Source organism: Amblyomma mixtum, chromosome 4 (assembly GCF_055824585.1).
Source record: "Amblyomma mixtum isolate Tamu chromosome 4, ASM5582458v1, whole genome shotgun sequence".
NCBI lineage: Eukaryota > Metazoa > Arthropoda > Arachnida > Ixodida > Ixodidae > Amblyomma > Amblyomma mixtum.
Window position 1 is genome coordinate 36,012,179 of NC_143015.1, and position 17,318 is coordinate 36,029,496.

General features: G+C 46.5%; 1 protein-coding gene across 1 annotated transcript in view; it reads left to right on the forward strand.

The window, feature by feature from the left end:
* Positions 1-17,318, forward strand: part of BNIP3 (BCL2 interacting protein 3) — an 89,333-nt gene that overhangs the window by 55,670 nt on the left and 16,345 nt on the right. The window contains exons 2-4 of the mRNA XM_089586355.1: positions 7,476-7,620; positions 11,093-11,147; positions 15,257-15,324. Coding sequence (XP_089442481.1) covers positions 7,476-7,620; positions 11,093-11,147; positions 15,257-15,324 — 268 coding nt within the window. The remainder of the gene's footprint in view (positions 1-7,475; positions 7,621-11,092; positions 11,148-15,256; positions 15,325-17,318) is intronic.

Genomic DNA, 17,318 nt, shown 5'->3' on the forward strand with positions numbered 1-17,318 from the left:
ATCATAACATTAAAAATTCATTTTCTCTTACTGTTGCTCTTGGGAGAGGAGTGATAAAACGGCGCTGTTTTTTAAAGTTATATTCACCACAACAGCAGCGGCAGCCGCCAGGGCTTCTAGCAGCGCTGCAGGCCAGCTGATAATTAGTTTTAGCATGTACGCGAAAACTCACGCGAACGCGACAGCGGCGAGCGACGCCGTCGCGCGAAGCGAAATGCCCGTGTCGCTTGTCGTGTCGCTCGGATCTGCACTCACAGAAAATTTCGCTCGTCGCCCGGAAGTTGCCTACGCGATTAGCCAATAGCAGCTAATCCGGCAGCGTACGTCACTACCGAGCCTATTGCCGGGCCTCTTGCTTCACCACCGATTCGTCGTTGTCGCTACGCTGTGCCCCACGTTCACGGCAAACTAAATGCGCACGAAGCTTTCGCTTTGTCTGAACTTGCCTCCACCACAAAATTTTAGCGATAAAACACCCCAGATTTTCAGATTGCTTCTGTGTTTACAGTGCTGCTAGGCTTAGCGAGTATTCGTCGTTTGACGTCAGAAAGCGCGCGAGGTTCAGGTGTGCACCCCACGTTCACGCAACATGGCGGCGCCCGTGACAATGACATGCAATGACAAAGCGGTAAACACATTTTATTTGGCATTTTTCTGCCAAAAATTTTAATCCTTGGAAATAATGTGACTCTTATTATAGGCGCAAACAGCGTTGCGGTGGTGTATTCTGCCAGCAACACTGATCGTCGTCTCTATTTCGCGTTCGCGTTGTCGCAACGCATGGAGCTTGGCCGGTGGGCGACGGAGCGACAGCCAGCCGTCGTCGCCGCGCCGCTTACTTTTTCGCGTACATGGAGCTCAGTCTTTAATTAGGTTTTTTTTTTACTGCAGTTGATGGTTTGTGGTTTCCGGGAATACGTCCCAAAGCGACTCGGGTTATGAGGGACGCCGTAGTTGAGGGCTCCGGAATAATTTCGACCACGGTGTGACGACCCCACATAATGCGCAGGTCCACACGGGACGGAGAGGCAAAGAGACACCGTATGGCTCAGTTTAAACGAACAGATGTATTCAATAATTATACATCGTACATCAGAGGCTGGGATGTCCGAGCTTACGTGCCGACGCCTTCATGGGGACGATGGAGGGGCTCCGGAGTTGCGCTCGGTCGGTTGCTGGCCGAAGCTGCGCGCCGTCGGGCTTCGGTGCTGAAGGACCTGAGCGTGCTTTCGTCTGCCCTTCCCAGCTATCCCTGCTCCGCCGCCCACGCCCGATCTCCTTTCTTCCAGGCTGAATTGTTTCCCTCGTCCTCCTCTCCACGGCGGCGCCTGCGGCACCCCCGACCTCCCCCGCGTTGGGATGTCGTTTTTCTCCCGCCGGCAGCTTTCTTCTCTTGTCGGGTTTTCAGCCTCTCCTGCGTCCTTGTGCTGGCTTTTCCTATGCGGCGGAGGCGCACGTGGCGCTGGGGGGCCGTTTCCCTCCCGCCGGCGTCTTTGTACCATTGTACCCCTTCAGTGGTTTTGCTGACTCTGGGGGCTCCGTCTACGCGGCGCCGTCGAACGCGGACCGTTTAAGGAGAGAGGAGACAAGGGAGCAGAACGAAACGAGCTGCGTGTTTTTTTTTGCTTTTCTGCGAGCTCTCTGAATGGGCCAGTCGGCTTCAAACAGCCGACCGCCCGCGTCCTTTGCCGGGGTGCATCCGGGTTTGAGCACAGAGAAGATGCCGCCGAAGATATATGGGCCCTCGTAGCATACGCACGGAACGTCACACTGGTTTGTGCAATGACATCGCACACTGCAGAATTTGTCCTTCATCAAAATTCGGCCGCCACGGCCAAGATCGAACCCGCGTTTTTCGGGTCAGCAGCCGAGCGCCATAACCGCTGAGCCACCGCGGCGAGGACTTGACTGCAGTTGAACCTCGATGGTACGATCACGGCTCATGCCAATTTTAGATAATTTCTTGGCCGGAGTGCATTGCGCAAATTGTGCGGAATTTCGGATGTTCCAAACGGACTGTCGCGCCGTTACGGATGATACGAATGCAGGAGCCGCCGTCGCATCCTCGAGCTAAGCGGCGATCGTCAGTCGTACGGTACGCACCGGAAGCGATGTGCGGCGCCGCGCGGCCCGCACATCGCTGGCGTCGCCAGTGCACGGTGGCGCGCGGCCTGTACATCACCGATGTCGCGATTGCCAGTCACCCCTATCATATCTGATTGAATGCATCTCACGTGCTTCCGCATGCAAATTTTATTCGTTTCCGGCGGTACGAATATTTTTCGCGACCCCGTGGGCTTCGTATCACGTAGTTGTTTTATATATCCTCCTGAGACCCGTGTATGGCAATTTGTCCAATATATTGGACATTAGCTTTTAAGCCAGTACTGCCGCGCCGAAAGATTCATCTTCATAAAACCCACTTGTCCAATACATTGGACAACTGGTGGCGCCATCTGTGCACCTTTTTTGAAATTAAACTGCTCACTTTCCCGCCAAAACACTTTGAAAACGGCGGCGTTCAGCGGCGCGGCGTTCTATGGCACCTGCCGGAGAAGTAAGTGTTGTTTCTGCGATTTTATCTACTTTGAACGAGTAAATTTTGTTGGATATCAACAAAAATAGAACAGAAAGCATGTAGATATCATAATTGTAACTGTACAAGACCTAACTTTTCTGTGCTTTCAATCTGATTTCACGTGTCCAATACGTTGGACGCTGGGACTCAGCCCGGTTATTTTGACCGCGCTTTTGAGATGGCTTTCGCAATACCTGTAAACGAATACTGCTGGTATTTAACGACTGGTGACGAAATAACGTCTTTTTTTATTGTAGTAGACAGGCCTCGCGTTCCTGATGAGACGGCCGAAGCAGTTTTACAAAGAATTGCACAAGCCAACACACCAGTTGGTTGGTTTAGTAGGTTTATGGGGTTTAACGTCCCAAAGCAACTAATGCTATGAGAGACGCCGTAGTGAAGGGCTCCGGAAATGTCGACCACCTGGGGTTCTTTAACGTGCACTGACATCGCACAGTACACGGGCCTCTAGTATTTCTCCTCCAAAGAAATTCCAGCCGCCGCGGCCGGGATCGAACCCGCGTCTTTTGGGTCAGCAGCCGAGCACCTTAACCACTGAGCCACCGCGGCGGCCTCCAACACATCAGACATTGACCTATCGGACAGCGACGACGACACTATTGTCGATCCAAAAACAGCAAGAAACCCAAGAAACGTAAAGGAAAAAAACAACAAGAAACAGAGAGTGACAGTGAAGTTGAGTGGAGCCCACCATCAAAGCAAGCTCGACGAGGAGAGACCAACAAAAGTGCCTACCACTTCCCAAGGCTGTCTGACGCAGCTAACGCTGCGCGCTGCAGGTTTGAGGGGTGCACCATGAAAACAAAGTTTTTTTGCACAAAATGTCAGCAGTACTCCATAACAAAAGACAGAAGATGCTTCGAAAAGGCACACAGCAAGTGAGCACAGCGAAACTTTTTTATTCAGTTGACGTATATTTTGCTACTTTGACTTTTGTCATAATAAAGTATTTTTTTCGCACAACTTTCACAGCTTTATCTGAAGTATTTTGTGGCACGCCCACTGGGTGGGAAAATACGGCTATAGTCCTAGTGTCCAATATATTGGACATCGTGCTGAGCTGAAACTATTAGTACTGTTGAGAAAATATCTCTCACTTTTCTCCTTTGTACTCCTACCAGCTTCTTCTGAAACCCTAGAAAGTTTTTGTGCACTCAAATTCACTTCGGGTCTCAGGAGGATATTGAATTAGGAGGCTAGAATGGGTGGCACTGAATTGGATTTGAGAGAGAGAGAAAGGAATTTTAATGAGAGGAACAGGAGGAGAGGTCGGCCGGTGGTAACATGGCCCTGGCCTGCTACTCCACATTGGGTTTGCTAATATATGTGATGGCCTATGAAGTGATCGAGCTGAAAAAAAAAAAGCATTTTTCAGATGTGCATGTTGAAACCAGATTTGGAGATATACACCTTTCCAAAAAGGGCTCCCTAGGCGCTGCCATATTGTTCCCTGGACTGCAGTGGGCACCTTGCGGTAGCACGGTGGAAGCGGCGGCGGAACCGGTTTCCAGCAGTCCAGAGAGGAGGTGTTTCGCCGCTTCCACCGTGCTATACCGCAAGGTGCCCACTGCAGTCCAGGGAACAATATGGCAGCGCCCAGGGAGCCCTTTTTGGAAAGGTGTATATACTGCCAATAATTCTCGAATATTGTGTTTTTGACTGGTTGAACAGTGTTTTGTACACTTCTAAGGTTGGCTGTTCCTCCACTAGGCAAGCAAAACCCTATTTGTGGCTTTCTTGCTTGTACTTCATTAAAATCAAAATTGTTCGGTGCTTCTTTTGCCCAGACGTCTATTAATTTGATTCTTTTTGACGTTCAGTGCTGAGTGCTGGAGTGATGCACTTACGTGCATAAAAATTGGCACCTCATCGTCATTTCTGGCTATGAAAGCCTTTGGTTGTGTGGAAGTAGAGCTACTTAGAAGCAAGATGGGCGTGAGCACCTTGTTTGAAAATGATGGGCTGCTTTCTAATTTCGGTTATTTAGCGCTGCACACAAGAGTGATGTAGACTGCACTGCAGTAGCCCGTACGAAATGGTCAGCTGCAACTCGCTGTGACAGATGGCCCACTAATGAGGGAAGAACTTCCCGGGTGCACTATAGCTGTAGACAAAAAAAAAAAAAAAAACTCCTGTCTCAGGTGCTTGGCCTTGAATCGAAAAGTGGTGCATGCACCTGTGTTTGCAAACACTGATGTGCATGCACACACTCCTGTTTGAGGCTGCAGTGCAGTTTGCTTCTTTTTGTGTCAGAAAGACATATCGTTCATTAATTGTAACTTGAAGTTGGGCTGGTTGATTTTTCATGTGTTACAGAAGTTAGTGTAAAAAACGAGACTGGCTAAAGAGATAAAATGAGCATTCGCGTTGTTGTTCCTGTACATCTGATTCTTCGTGCTAACTTCTGCAAGACATATTGTTCAAGATCACGCATATCATGTCAAAGTACTGTCATGTACCCATACATGCACGACATCATTCTGGTGCTGAAATCTGATTGCTTTGTGAGGCACCCTCTGGGCGAAAATTTTTAATTTCATTCACCAACAAAGCGTTTGTTAATTTTCCATGTGAGATTCATTTATATGCTGCCATTGATGCTTATGCTTGCTGGCAAGGTCTTCCTTCGTCTTGTTCTTCAAAGGAGGCACATTTTTGCCTCTGGAATCAGGCATTGGAAGTTTCTCCTTTTTTTTCCCGGCTGTCAGCTTTATGCAGTTCCTTTGAATTCCCCTGCAGCTGTGTGTATGCAGTTGAATGCTTGTTCCAAGAGCGATTTATGTTTTGACGGCTTCTAGCAGTTTGCGTTCGGGGGATATTCATTTCATTGCCTCAGAGCTCTCTCGCTATTTAAATCGTTCATGCCATCAAGACGTCCCCAGTAGTAGTGTATCTTCATCAGACCTCGCATACATTACAATCCATATTTGTTTTTTACAGTGTTATTAAAAAAAGCTCACAGCTCCGGCAGCCAAAGTGCCATTGGAACTTGGAGAGCACTCACTCTGTCCCGACATAGCATTTCAACAAGCGTGAAACGATAGAGACGCTCTAAGCAGCCTCTCAAGTTGGTTTATTTGTTTAAAACAGACTTTTGCTTCCAGCGGCTGAACAGCTCCCAAGTCTCTCGTGCTTTTCCAGGAGATTTCTTGTAATTTTGGCTGGAATATGCATTCCATCGTGCATGTATATTTAACTAAATATACGCCATAAAACATTGTTGCATGCTGATGTCGGCTGAAAGCCCCCTAGCAAGAGCTTGGAGAAAACTCATAAGGGAATAACTGTCCGGCCTACAGCTGCAGGATTTTGTGTGTAGATTCACAGGGCCACCGAGGCTTGAGATATGCATTTGGATTGTAATGCTCACAGGCGGAACTGCTTGAGTTGAACGAGGATATTTGACGACCTCTTTATTGTTAGCAAAGCCGGGGAGAAGCAAACATGGCACTCTCTTCGCATAGTCACACTCTCTGAGGGCACAGTGAGTTTGGGAGGAGAACGGTATGGAGAGTTGGGAAGGGAACAAACAGGACACCTCGAAACGGACGGCGCGCAGCTGTCTTCGTGACAGTCAGATTGCTCCGAGTGCCATTTGCACCACTCCTGCCTTTCCTGTTTACTCACCCTTCCCCCCCTTCCCCCTTCGTCCCTCATTGATGGCTTGGGTGGGACCAGCTGCGTCTGCTGTTTGTTTTGCGCAGAGTGTTTGGCACTCAGCGGCGTGCTGTTTTTGTTCTTATTCCATACGCTGCCTCTTGTGCGAGTGGGTGAGATAGGCCATGGCCTTTTTAGTTTTCCTAGAGGGCCTTGTCCTATTGACATCTTAGTCTGCTCCCCTCTGCACTTGTTTGTAGTCTTGCCACAGTGTGTGGGGTGTGGTGGACCTAATGGACTTGCATTACAGCTGTTGGCTTTGTTGTTTGCTACGCTGGCCTTGTTTTGCTGTCAAGAGCACTTAGAGACTGTATTGGGTGTCGTTTCTTGCCCACTTGTGGAGCTGGTCGTGTGCAGAGGTAGTCATGTGTGCAACCAGTTGTAGAGGCCATAGCAAGATCAAATTTCGTGCCCTTGGTTGTACACTTTAATGATGCACTACTTGGGTTCCTTGGAACTGGTGGGAAACAGCTGGACAATCTTGAGAAATTACACTGTAGGAGGCAAACATGTGAAAGGAGACACAAGTGCTAGCTGATAGCTGATTTACTGATGCAAATGGCGTGCTTTAAGTATTGGGAAACATGCACATGTGCGTGTGGAAGAATTTGTACAGATTGAAATGTTAAAATTGAAATTCTTTAAATTTGCCCTGTTTGAAATTTCAGCTCATTTTGTTGGTAGGCTTAGCCTATGCTGTGAGTGAGTGTTAAAACAAACCTTTTCGATCTCTAGCAGCTGATGCTGCTTTCATATATATATATTAATGCAGATCTTCAATCTGCTTCAGTGGTCTGCTTTGGCAAGCTGCCACGCATTCGTGCGTTGATAATTGCTTGCAAAGAAATGAACTGGGGTAGCAGATTATAAATGATGAGCAGCTCAAAATGTTGCTGTACATGTGACTTTAAGCAGAGCTGCAATAGTTGGTGACAACTGACCTCACTTGTTTCTACAATCCTGCTGAGGTTTTTCAGAAACTGAACTAAACCAAATGAAACTGATTCATTTTAGGGGTCTAAATACTGGAAATTGCCACTGTATATTGCCTGGACAGGTCTTTCATGTATGTCATGCATGTAAAGCCTCCCTTGCCTTGTGTGTTATACAGTGTACTGGTAAATGAATCATCAGAATGCACGCGCGTGTGTGTTGTGCTTTCCCTCACTCATTTCGCCCTCTCTCTCTTTTCTTCTGGCTGTGGCCTTCACTTGTGCAGAGTCGTGGGTGGAGCTCTACTATGGAGCATCCTCGGCGTCCGAGCGCGCCACGCCCCCGCTTACAGGCAACGTGCACATCCTCGAGAAGCTGCTGCTGGAGGCCCAGAGGGATTCCAACGTGTCCTCCGCACGCGGAAGCGGCAGGTGAGGCTTTCCCGTCATTCTTCAACGATGCGTAGGTGCTCTACGGCTTGCCTGTAGTGTACAAGGGCGTAGTGAGCCTTGTACATCTTATTTAACTGCCTTTCTGCTGCGGCAAAAAACCCAAGATTTTGAGTGATATCGGCTATTTTCTATGGTCAACATTGCGTAGCAGCAAGCTTGAAATGCTCGAAAATGAAGCATGAAATGTGTGAACAGGATGCTCGTTGCTGTTGCATTCCAACTACCCATTGAGATTTCAACTACCTACTGAGATTCGAACTACTCATTGAGATTCCAACTACTCATTAAGATTCCAACTAGTCATTGAGACTCCAACTAGTCAATGAGACTCCATTTAGTCATTGAGATTCCAACTAGTCATTGAGATTCCAACTAGTCATTGAGATTCCAACTAGTCATTGTGATTCCAACTACTCGTTGCATTCCAACTACTCATTGCAACTACACATTGCAGTTCACCTACTCATTGCAACTACACATTACAGTTCACCTACTCATTGAGTGACTGATTGAGATGTATATTGTTCTCTTGCAGTCTGGGCTTGCCCCTGGCTGTGTTGGTGCAATCTGCCATGACAAGCAGACATGGTCATGGACATTCATTAGCCCCAGCTTTTCACTCACACAGGCTCATTTAAGTGTAGTGTTTTTTCATGCACAGTCACGAAATGGAATTCTTTGCTGTTCATGTGGTGCAGGGTTAGCGGCTTCTCTCAGTTGCGTGTTTATTCTTATGAAATTTAAAGCCTGCCGCCATTCGAAATAGTCACGTTGCTTGCTGAAGTCGCTTTTTTGAGTCAGAGTGCTAGAAGCAGCCAGCTTTGTTCTGGTGCCAGTGCTGTAGTATAAGACATAGTGGAACAAGAGTATCCAAACTGTGCTGGCAGCCAGCGGTATGTTCCGGCTTAGTGGGTGCTGCTACCTTAGGGTGCATACATCGTGGACATTTTATAACTGTTAAGAAGAAGGTATAGTTGCTACATAACTGCTCTAATGTCAGGAATTTGACTTCCTGCTCATGGCATGTGGTACCCCAAATTAGTGATGGCTGCCCTCTAGCGGTCATAATGTAGACACTTAACGCAGCTGCTGGATACAGTATGGTCTCAACGATAGCGAAGCTCATGGGGTTGCAGAAGATATTCGTGTCACCTGAAATTCGTGTGATTCAGCCATTCAAGCAGGTCTGTTATGGCTTACGGGAGTTATTTACCAGTGTATGCCACCTCTCACTGCATGCACGCCCTGCATACCGCATTCGTATCATCCGTTGTGGTATAGAGGAGTATTGGGAAGGTCCAAAATTCTGCACATCGTACACAACATACTCCAGCCAGGGATTTTTGCAAATTCCTATCATTACGAAATTCGTCTCAGCTAGCTTGTATCATTGAGATTTTACTGTGATAGCACAGAAATGCTTGGCAAGCCAGTTACAGTGACCATGCAGCTTTTTTTTATGTGAGTCACTGCACTTCTTCATCTTTGGGTCCTTTAACACCACAGGAAGTGTGTACTCCAATGCTGCTTTATTCTGGTCGCATGAAAAATAACTGCAGACTATTTGTATGCCTCAACAGGAAAATGGCGCAAAAGACGTGGACAAAAGAGACAAACACGACAGGACCAGCGCCAACTTACAACTGAATTTTATTTCGCACCAAACCCGCCTTTATGTAGGCCAACACGCCCTAACATCCGTGTAATCACGCACAGGCAGTAGAAAAGATCACAGTAAGATATCTAGCACATGAAGCGCAATAGCAACCACGTAACATACTATCATGGCTAAAAAAACCCAACACAAAAAAAAGAAAAAAAAAGAAAAAAAAGAAAACCCAACAAAAGTAGAGCAAACAACACTAAAACGGTCATGGCCAAGCAACTCTTCAACACCAAAAACGGTACACACTCATGAGTGATACCAGATGACCAACAAGAAACGTGGAAAAAAGGTGAAGAATGAAGCGTTAAGACCAAAGCAGTGTCAAATGAATGATAACCGATGACCAACCAGAAAAAAGATGGACGCGAAGCTGGGACCAAAGTCGGCGTCAAAGGTATAAAAACGAGAAAAAAATTGGAAACGAACAACCAGCAGCCATAAGAATGATAACCGATGACCAACAAGAAACATGAAAAAGGATGAATGCGGAGCTCAGACCAAGGTCAGCGTCAAAGGTGTAAAAAACGAGAACAAAAACCGCGCAAAAACCGCACATCGTCAAAAAAATCGTCAAAAATTGCAACCAATGCCAAAGGAAAGAGCGTGCACAACAAAACAAAACGAAGAGCCTACAGAAAACTTTCTAGAAAAGTGTACTCCTCGTTGCTAAGCGTAATGGATGGCTTGCTGACGCATCTGCTCCCTTCTTTCCTGATGTAAAAGGCTTCGACCACCTCTCTCTCAAATCTGTCCTTGCCACTCCTCAAAAAAATAGTTTTATCGAACTCCGGACGCAATTTTTGACGATTTTTTTGACGTTGTGCGGTTTTTGCGCAGTTTTTGTTCTCGTTTTTTACACCTTTGACGCTGACCTTGGTCTGAGCTCCGCATTCATCCTTTTTCATGTTTCTAGTTGGTCATCGGTTATCATTCTTATGGCTGCTGGTTGTTCGTTTCCAATTTTTTTCTCGTTTTTATACCTTTGACGCCGACTTTGGTCCCAGCTTCGCGTCCATCTTTTTTCTGGTTGGTCATCGGTTATCATTCATTTGACACTGCTTTGGTCTTAACGCTTCATTCTTCACCTTTTTTCCACGTTTCTTGTTGGTCATCTGGTATCACTCATGAGTGTGTATCGTTTTTGGTGTTGAAGAGTTGCTTGGCCATGACCGTTTTAGTGTTGTTTGGTATACTTTTGTTGGTTTTTTCTTTTTTTTTCTTTTTTTTCCTTTTTTTTGTGTTGGGTTTTTTTAGCCATGATAGTATGTTACGTGGTTGCTATTGCGCTTCACGTGCTAGATATCTTACTGTGATCTTTTCTACTGCCTGTGCGTGATTACACGGATGTTAGGGCGTGTTGGCCTACATAAAGGCGGGTTTGGTGCGAAATAAAATTCAGTTGTAAGTTGGCGCTGGTCCTGTCGTGTTTGTCTCTTTTGTCCACGTCTTTTGCGCCATTTTCCTGTTGAATCATGAACCAACTAGCCCAAACTAGAGTTCTATTTGTATGCCATTGCCTTTCCAAAGTAAACTGTTATCTGCAGTAGTGTGTATTTGATATTTTAAATATCATAGTTTGGTGAAACACAGCTTGTTGAATCACTGGGCTTATTCTTGCATTTACCTGCTGTTTCTGTATTTTGAAAACTAAGCCTGGTCCATCGGCATTGAGTAGGGTTCAGACACCTTTGCATTTGTCCAAGTCGCACTGAACAGAATGCTAATGCCTGAAGTTGTGGAAACCTGCCTGGTCACTTAATTTTTTTGGCGTCTTCTTGCCTGCAGTCCCAAGAGCCCACACAGTCCGGCAAACGAAACTGTCCCCTTCATCATAAACAGGGTACGTGCGATTTCCGCTTTCTCTGGGCTTGCACGTTGTTTGCTGCCATCGAGGCGAAGCACGGAAGGCGGCCCAAGGCCGGCGCTCAACAAAGCATGCTTATGATGGGAACTGATAAGCTGCTTCAGGAAGGGAGAGAGTGACAGCATAATTAAGCTGGCTGTGATCATTTGATGTGTGCTTCTATTTGTAGACCTTGGGCTGTCTTTTTTGTGTGTGTGTGTGTTATTAATGTGGAAACATTAGATGTCGCACTTCAGTAAAAACCCGGTGTCACCAAAAATGTGGCCCCGAAAGTGGCATCACAAAACTTGCGATTGGCTTAAACGGTGTGACGTTATCGAAAGCGGGGAAATACAAGATGTCAACCAGTAATGGTTGGTACTATAGTCGGACACAACGTAAGTCTGCAGTGAAGCTCCGCCCATATTTGGGACCGCCGCACAGAATTTCTGCGTGACCAACAAATACTCGTTTGTTAAAGCTTTTTGCTTTACCTGAACAAGGAACTAATCACAATAAAAAAGCTATAAGCTCTAGAATTCTGATGCCTGGCTTGTTTAATAAAGTCACACGTTAAAAACTGATTTTGTTTACTGTCAGGTTGGCCAGCGGACTAACACAAGACGCCCAGGACCGTGGCTCAGCGTTAACAACTGCTGTTTTTTTAAGTTTTATCCTACTATAGTACTTACAACTGTACCAACTACGAAGGGATTGAAGTAGGATAGAATTGGAATAGAGTTAGAATGGAATAGAATTTGAATAGAGTTGCTGTGCTTTCACATTGCACGCATGCAAGTTCCGTAGGTGCTGTGTTCAGGAAAGTAAAAAACAGCGCAAAATTTTTACACAAACCACACAGAAAGACGGACAGGACAGACAGGACGTCCTGTCAGTCTTTCTGTGTGGTTTGTGTAAAATTTTGCGCTGTTTTTTTACTTTCCTGAACACAGTGTCACACCAACTACCCCAGCAAAAGGTACTGTGAAACGAACTTCCGTAGGTGCCCCCAGTAATTTTTTTTTTCTTGCTATACCTGAATGCTGCATTCTGACGTGAAGAAAGTATCTAGATAGCAGAGTAGGAAGAAAACAGCTTTGAGGAGGTGTAGTGAACGGAACCACAATTTCTTTAGAATAGGCTGAGAGCAAAGAAGGTGCAGTTCTTGGCAGCACATACTTGAACAGTCAAAAGGCCTGACTCAGCGGGTGTGTCAGATTTGTTCTGTCAGTTTCCCTGGCAGACACTTTGCACCAGGTAGTGTTCCTGTTGGAAGCAGCAGTGATTACAAGTGAACATAAATACATTGTTGTTTTTCGTACTAAAGGAAGCAGATAAGTGATAAGCAACTGCAGGCACTCTCGATTTGTGCACATTGCACTGTAGTACTTTGAAGCAAGGAATTTATCATTCGCTTGGTCGTCTAGACACACAGAGTGGGTTGCTGAGCTCACCTAGCATATCATGTTGATGGAGGACGCCTGCAGAAATGTGGTTGATAGAAGTGGGTTCCTCTCCCTGCATGGACACATGATGCTAGCTGACAGCCATGCACAAAAGTGATTCCAGAGTGCTGCTTTCAGGTTGGCAGCTAGAGCGAGATTAGTCCCGAGTGCTTCCAGTCTGGAATGGACCCTGAGGAAATACAACGATTTACTAAGCCTCGCGTTCGCCCAGGCGAAAATCGTAACTGGTCAAACTGGTTTAAGGAACAATTCCCAGTTGATTCCGGTTGGTTTCTAGTTGGCCCCCAGTTGACTGCAACTGGAACTCGGCTGGGAGTCAACTGGAATCAACTGGGAACTGTTCCTTGAACCAGTTTGACCAGTTACGATTTTCACTGCTTCTAGTTTTCACTCTTTCTGGACACATATAGAAACCTAGTTATCAAGCTGACCAATCCTTTTGCGGATTGAGATAGTGCAGATCCTAAACGATAAGGTCGACTTTCTACTGTTCGAAGTCCCATTTTAATATGCTTCCTCTCATATGGAACTGTTTAGATGTGAAACCATCACGTGTACTGTTTTGCTGGTTTTAAGGATTGCATTTGGCTAAATAAAGATGAACTTTGCAGCCACACCCAAAACCTGTCGGGTGGTAGTGCTGGCAAACTTTACGCTTTGTACGTTCTGGCACACAGGTTAAGCAGGTGGTGTGTAGGGGGGGGGGGGGGGGGGGGGTAGAAACAGCACGCATGAAATGATTAAGGCTCAGTACAGCTGACGCATTAGATATTTTTGGCAGAATTGATGGAATTATTGATGGAATCTTATTCCTAATATAGCGTGTCAATTCCATAAAGTATGTACAAATATCCCTCGAGAGAAAAGTATACAACAGCTGTATCTTACCGGTACTCACCTATGGGGCAGAAATGTGGAGGCTAACAAAGAGGGTTCAGCTTAAGTTAAGGACAACGCAGCGAGCTATGGGAAGAAAAATGATAGGTGTAGCGTTAAGAGATCGGAAGTGGGTGCAGTGGGTGAGGGAACAAACGGGTATTAATTACATCCTAGTCGAAATCAAGAGGAAGAAATGGGCTTGGGCAGGGCATGTAATGTGAAGGCAAGATAACCGCTGGTCCTTTTAAGGGTGACGGAGTGGATTCCAAGAGAAGGCAAGCGTAGCAGGGGGCGGCAGAAAGTTAGGTGGGCGGATGAGATTCAGAAATTTGCAGGAACACGGTGGCCGCAAGTGGCGAAGGGCAGGGTTAATTGGAGAGACATGAGAGAGGCCTTTGCCCTGCAGTGGGCGTAGTCAGGCTGATGATGATGATGTACAACTGACTAGCCCCCCTTGCTGCCTTGCATTAGATATATCTGGCTAAGCCTTTTCAGGCTTTGCCAGATGACGGTAAGCTAACCTAGGCAAGCATTTAATGCTAGTTTCCTGCTCCTAGCACTAAGAAACTTATCTTTGCCTCTGCTGTAAAAGTGACAAGAGTAACTAGTCAGCTACTGGGCCTCCGTGATTGGCTCATAAGTGATTGAGAGCAGCACTCCATTGGGAGCTGTCACTTGTAGCTCCGACTGATGAGGGCAGAAATTTGCTCTTCGAGTACAGTTCCAACTACACTCTTACCTGCCTCGAATGGATAGCTATAGATTTCAATTTTTAAATTATATTAATTTTTCAGTTTGAGACACTGCAAGCCTATGTCCTGGCTCCAAGTAGGAGGAGTTTTAAGGAAAACATACAAAAAATTACAAGCAAACAACATGAGAAATGATCACAAAGGGAACAATGCAGTTCAGGAAACCAATGTTGCACATTATGACAATGCAGTTCACTTACAAAATTATTGATCATTTACTGCAACAATACATCTTGTAGACGAAAAGAATGTACTTTAGTAATAACCACCTTTGCCAAGGCATGACTTGGGATAACTAATGGTGTAAAATATGGCACTGCAATTCTTCAACAAAATCACCCCATCTAAAAATGCGTGGCGGCAAAAAATTTCATTCCGTGACTGTATGTGAAAAAACACTATACTTAAATGAGTCTGTGTGAGCGAAAACTGAGGCTAGTGAATGTCTATGACCATGTCACGTTGTCCTGTATTGAGTTGCTTAACAGATTTTTGGAAGTTTTGTCAGCCAGTGTGTCGTTCCTTTGTTCCCGCAGAGCAACGCCCGCCGTGGTCGGCGTGCGCTCGGTAGCGTACACGACCACGGGGTGGGGTCCGGCGGTTTTGAACTGTGTCAGCCGTGGTTAAATGGGGAGAACGCATTTATATCCCCCCAATTTAAAACCCCACAAAGTTCAGTTTAGGTTTTCCAGAGACATGAGGGAACGTAAGGCAGCCAACTTTTCTTTAGGCTTCTAATGGAGGCATATTGTTGAGCTTCATTAAAATGAAAGGGGAGTCTAGGCAGTTGTTCTTCCCAAAACACGGGAGGGGTCAAGTTTTTCAGTCACGTTCAAGCAGCTGCAAAAAGCGGAGTGGTGTGCCTAACTGTGCCACCATGGCTAACCTGCATGAAGGGTGTGGCTGGATCGAGAGCTCCATTATGCCTGTGGTGACTTCGATGCAGCCAAGGCAGTGTTTGCCAAGGTGTGGTCGTGATTTCCTTTCTCTTTCCCTCTCGCCCACCCAGGAGGAGAAGCAGATCCCCACTGACTGGATCTGGGACTGGAGCAGCCGCCCTGACCAGCAGCCTCCCAAGTGAGTGGTGCCTCTCGGCTTCGGAACATTGTTCACACTGGCATTACTTCTGTGCGAAAGCAACAGCTGAATTCTTTTGACAGCAGTGCACCAGAGAACAGACAGATGCCACTTCGAGTAAAGCAGAAATTTGGGCAAGTTGGTACGTATTCATTTTTGAAACAGCGCAACAAAGACGGGACGTGGAAACTGAGGGGTAAAGACAAACAGGCGCTGACTAACAACTGGGCTTATTGAAAAAAACACACAAATATATAGACAGAGTTAGGAAAGATTAATCGCCACTCATGCCACATGTGACGCCAGATACCCAATCTCCGGAAGGGGAGATTGAGTATCTGGCGTCACATGTGGCATGATAAGATGAGTGATAAGATGATGCGAGAAGTTATTGAAGCTTTTCTTATACGTGAGAAGTGAGCTAGTTGCCCATCAGTCGCCCTTTCCGAAGGTGAGATTGGTTATCTGGCGTCACATGTGGCATGAGTTGACTATGGTGGTCTATATATATTTGTGTGTTTTTTTCAATAAGCCCAGTTGTTAGTCAGCGCCTGTTTGTCTTTACCCCTCAGTTTCCACGTCTCGTTTTTGTTGCGCTGTTTCAAAAAGAAATAGATGCCACTTCCACACTTTTACCCCCTTGATGCCTAGAGCTCGAAGGCTGCACTTGAATATGGGTTAATATGGGTTTGCGAGGCACTGCTTTGCCCATTGAGTGACACACCACAGGCAGCAGTCAAACCTCGGGTGATTTGTTCCTTGCCAAATAAAAACAGTGGCTCGGAGATGTCCGCACCTCTCTCTGCAGTTGAACCTGCCGCTTGCAGTAGTAGTGTATGTAGCCTTCGGGTGCATTCGCTCGTGGCTCGACTACAGTAAAGTCGCAGGTGTGCCACACAGCCTTGCCTGCAGAGCCACAGAGGGGCTGCGGTTCCTAGGACCTTTACCTTATTGACCTTACGCCTGAAAACTTTGCTTTGCTCCTGCGAGCCACCGCATCAGTTGCAGCCCAGAATTTTGCCAAAACATCCATCTTCTAGCGGCACGCATCCCGCAGCCAATCATGTATTGAGTGGGTCCCATGAGACCTCCTGAGTTCGCAAACCCGTGCATATTCTGCGACCCGCCTTGGGGCCCTAACCTCGTCTTTACCTAGAGTCCTCACTCTGGATGACCTCCTTTTAACAAAAAAAGAACACCTCTGGCGCCGCACACGTGCTGTAATCCCTCCATGTGCGGTAGCCCTTCCCCTCTGTCTTGCCCACGCACAGTAGGTTGCACTTCGGAGGATCCGAGTCGGGGTTGCCCTAACTCCATCCGTGAGTCAAAAGTGGCCGCAATTCCAAGGTATATATCGCCGCCCCGGGAGTTCAGTATGCAAGAACTGAAATAGTGAGGCCGATAATCATCACCTGCTGTGGATCTGTTCGGTGCTGAAGCCGACAAAAATTCCGCACCTGCATGGTGGCAGTGGTTTTCTTGCCGAACAATCCTGATTCATACACCGCTTGGACGCCAGGACCACATCATCGCTCACTCATCAGCTTCATTAGATCAGTGAACCTTTTCTAATTTATTTAAGCATCCTCGTCATCCATCATTACATACCCTTTTATTCCCTCAGGCAATGACATTGCTTTAAATACAAACAAGCAAAAAAGGCTTTAGTCTGTTGTGCTGCTCTTGAGTGGTACTGGTCAATCACACACCTGCATAATGCTGCAGCTTGGTGACCACAACTCACCTTACGCAACTGTATAATGCATTGTTTGAAAGAATACAACACACAAGCAAAATTTGGTGTCTGTACTTTAAGAGCAGCTGAACATCCGTGGCCGTTCTGCAGTGTAGTTGTTTGGAGTAAGCACAACTTGCAGTGTCGCAGGCCTGTGGCACAAAGCTCTTTGGCAGAGCAATTTGGCCAGTCAGTTACAAACCGTGTCAGTGCCAGGTCAGACCGTTCAACACAGAAATTAAAGTTAAGATATGGGCAT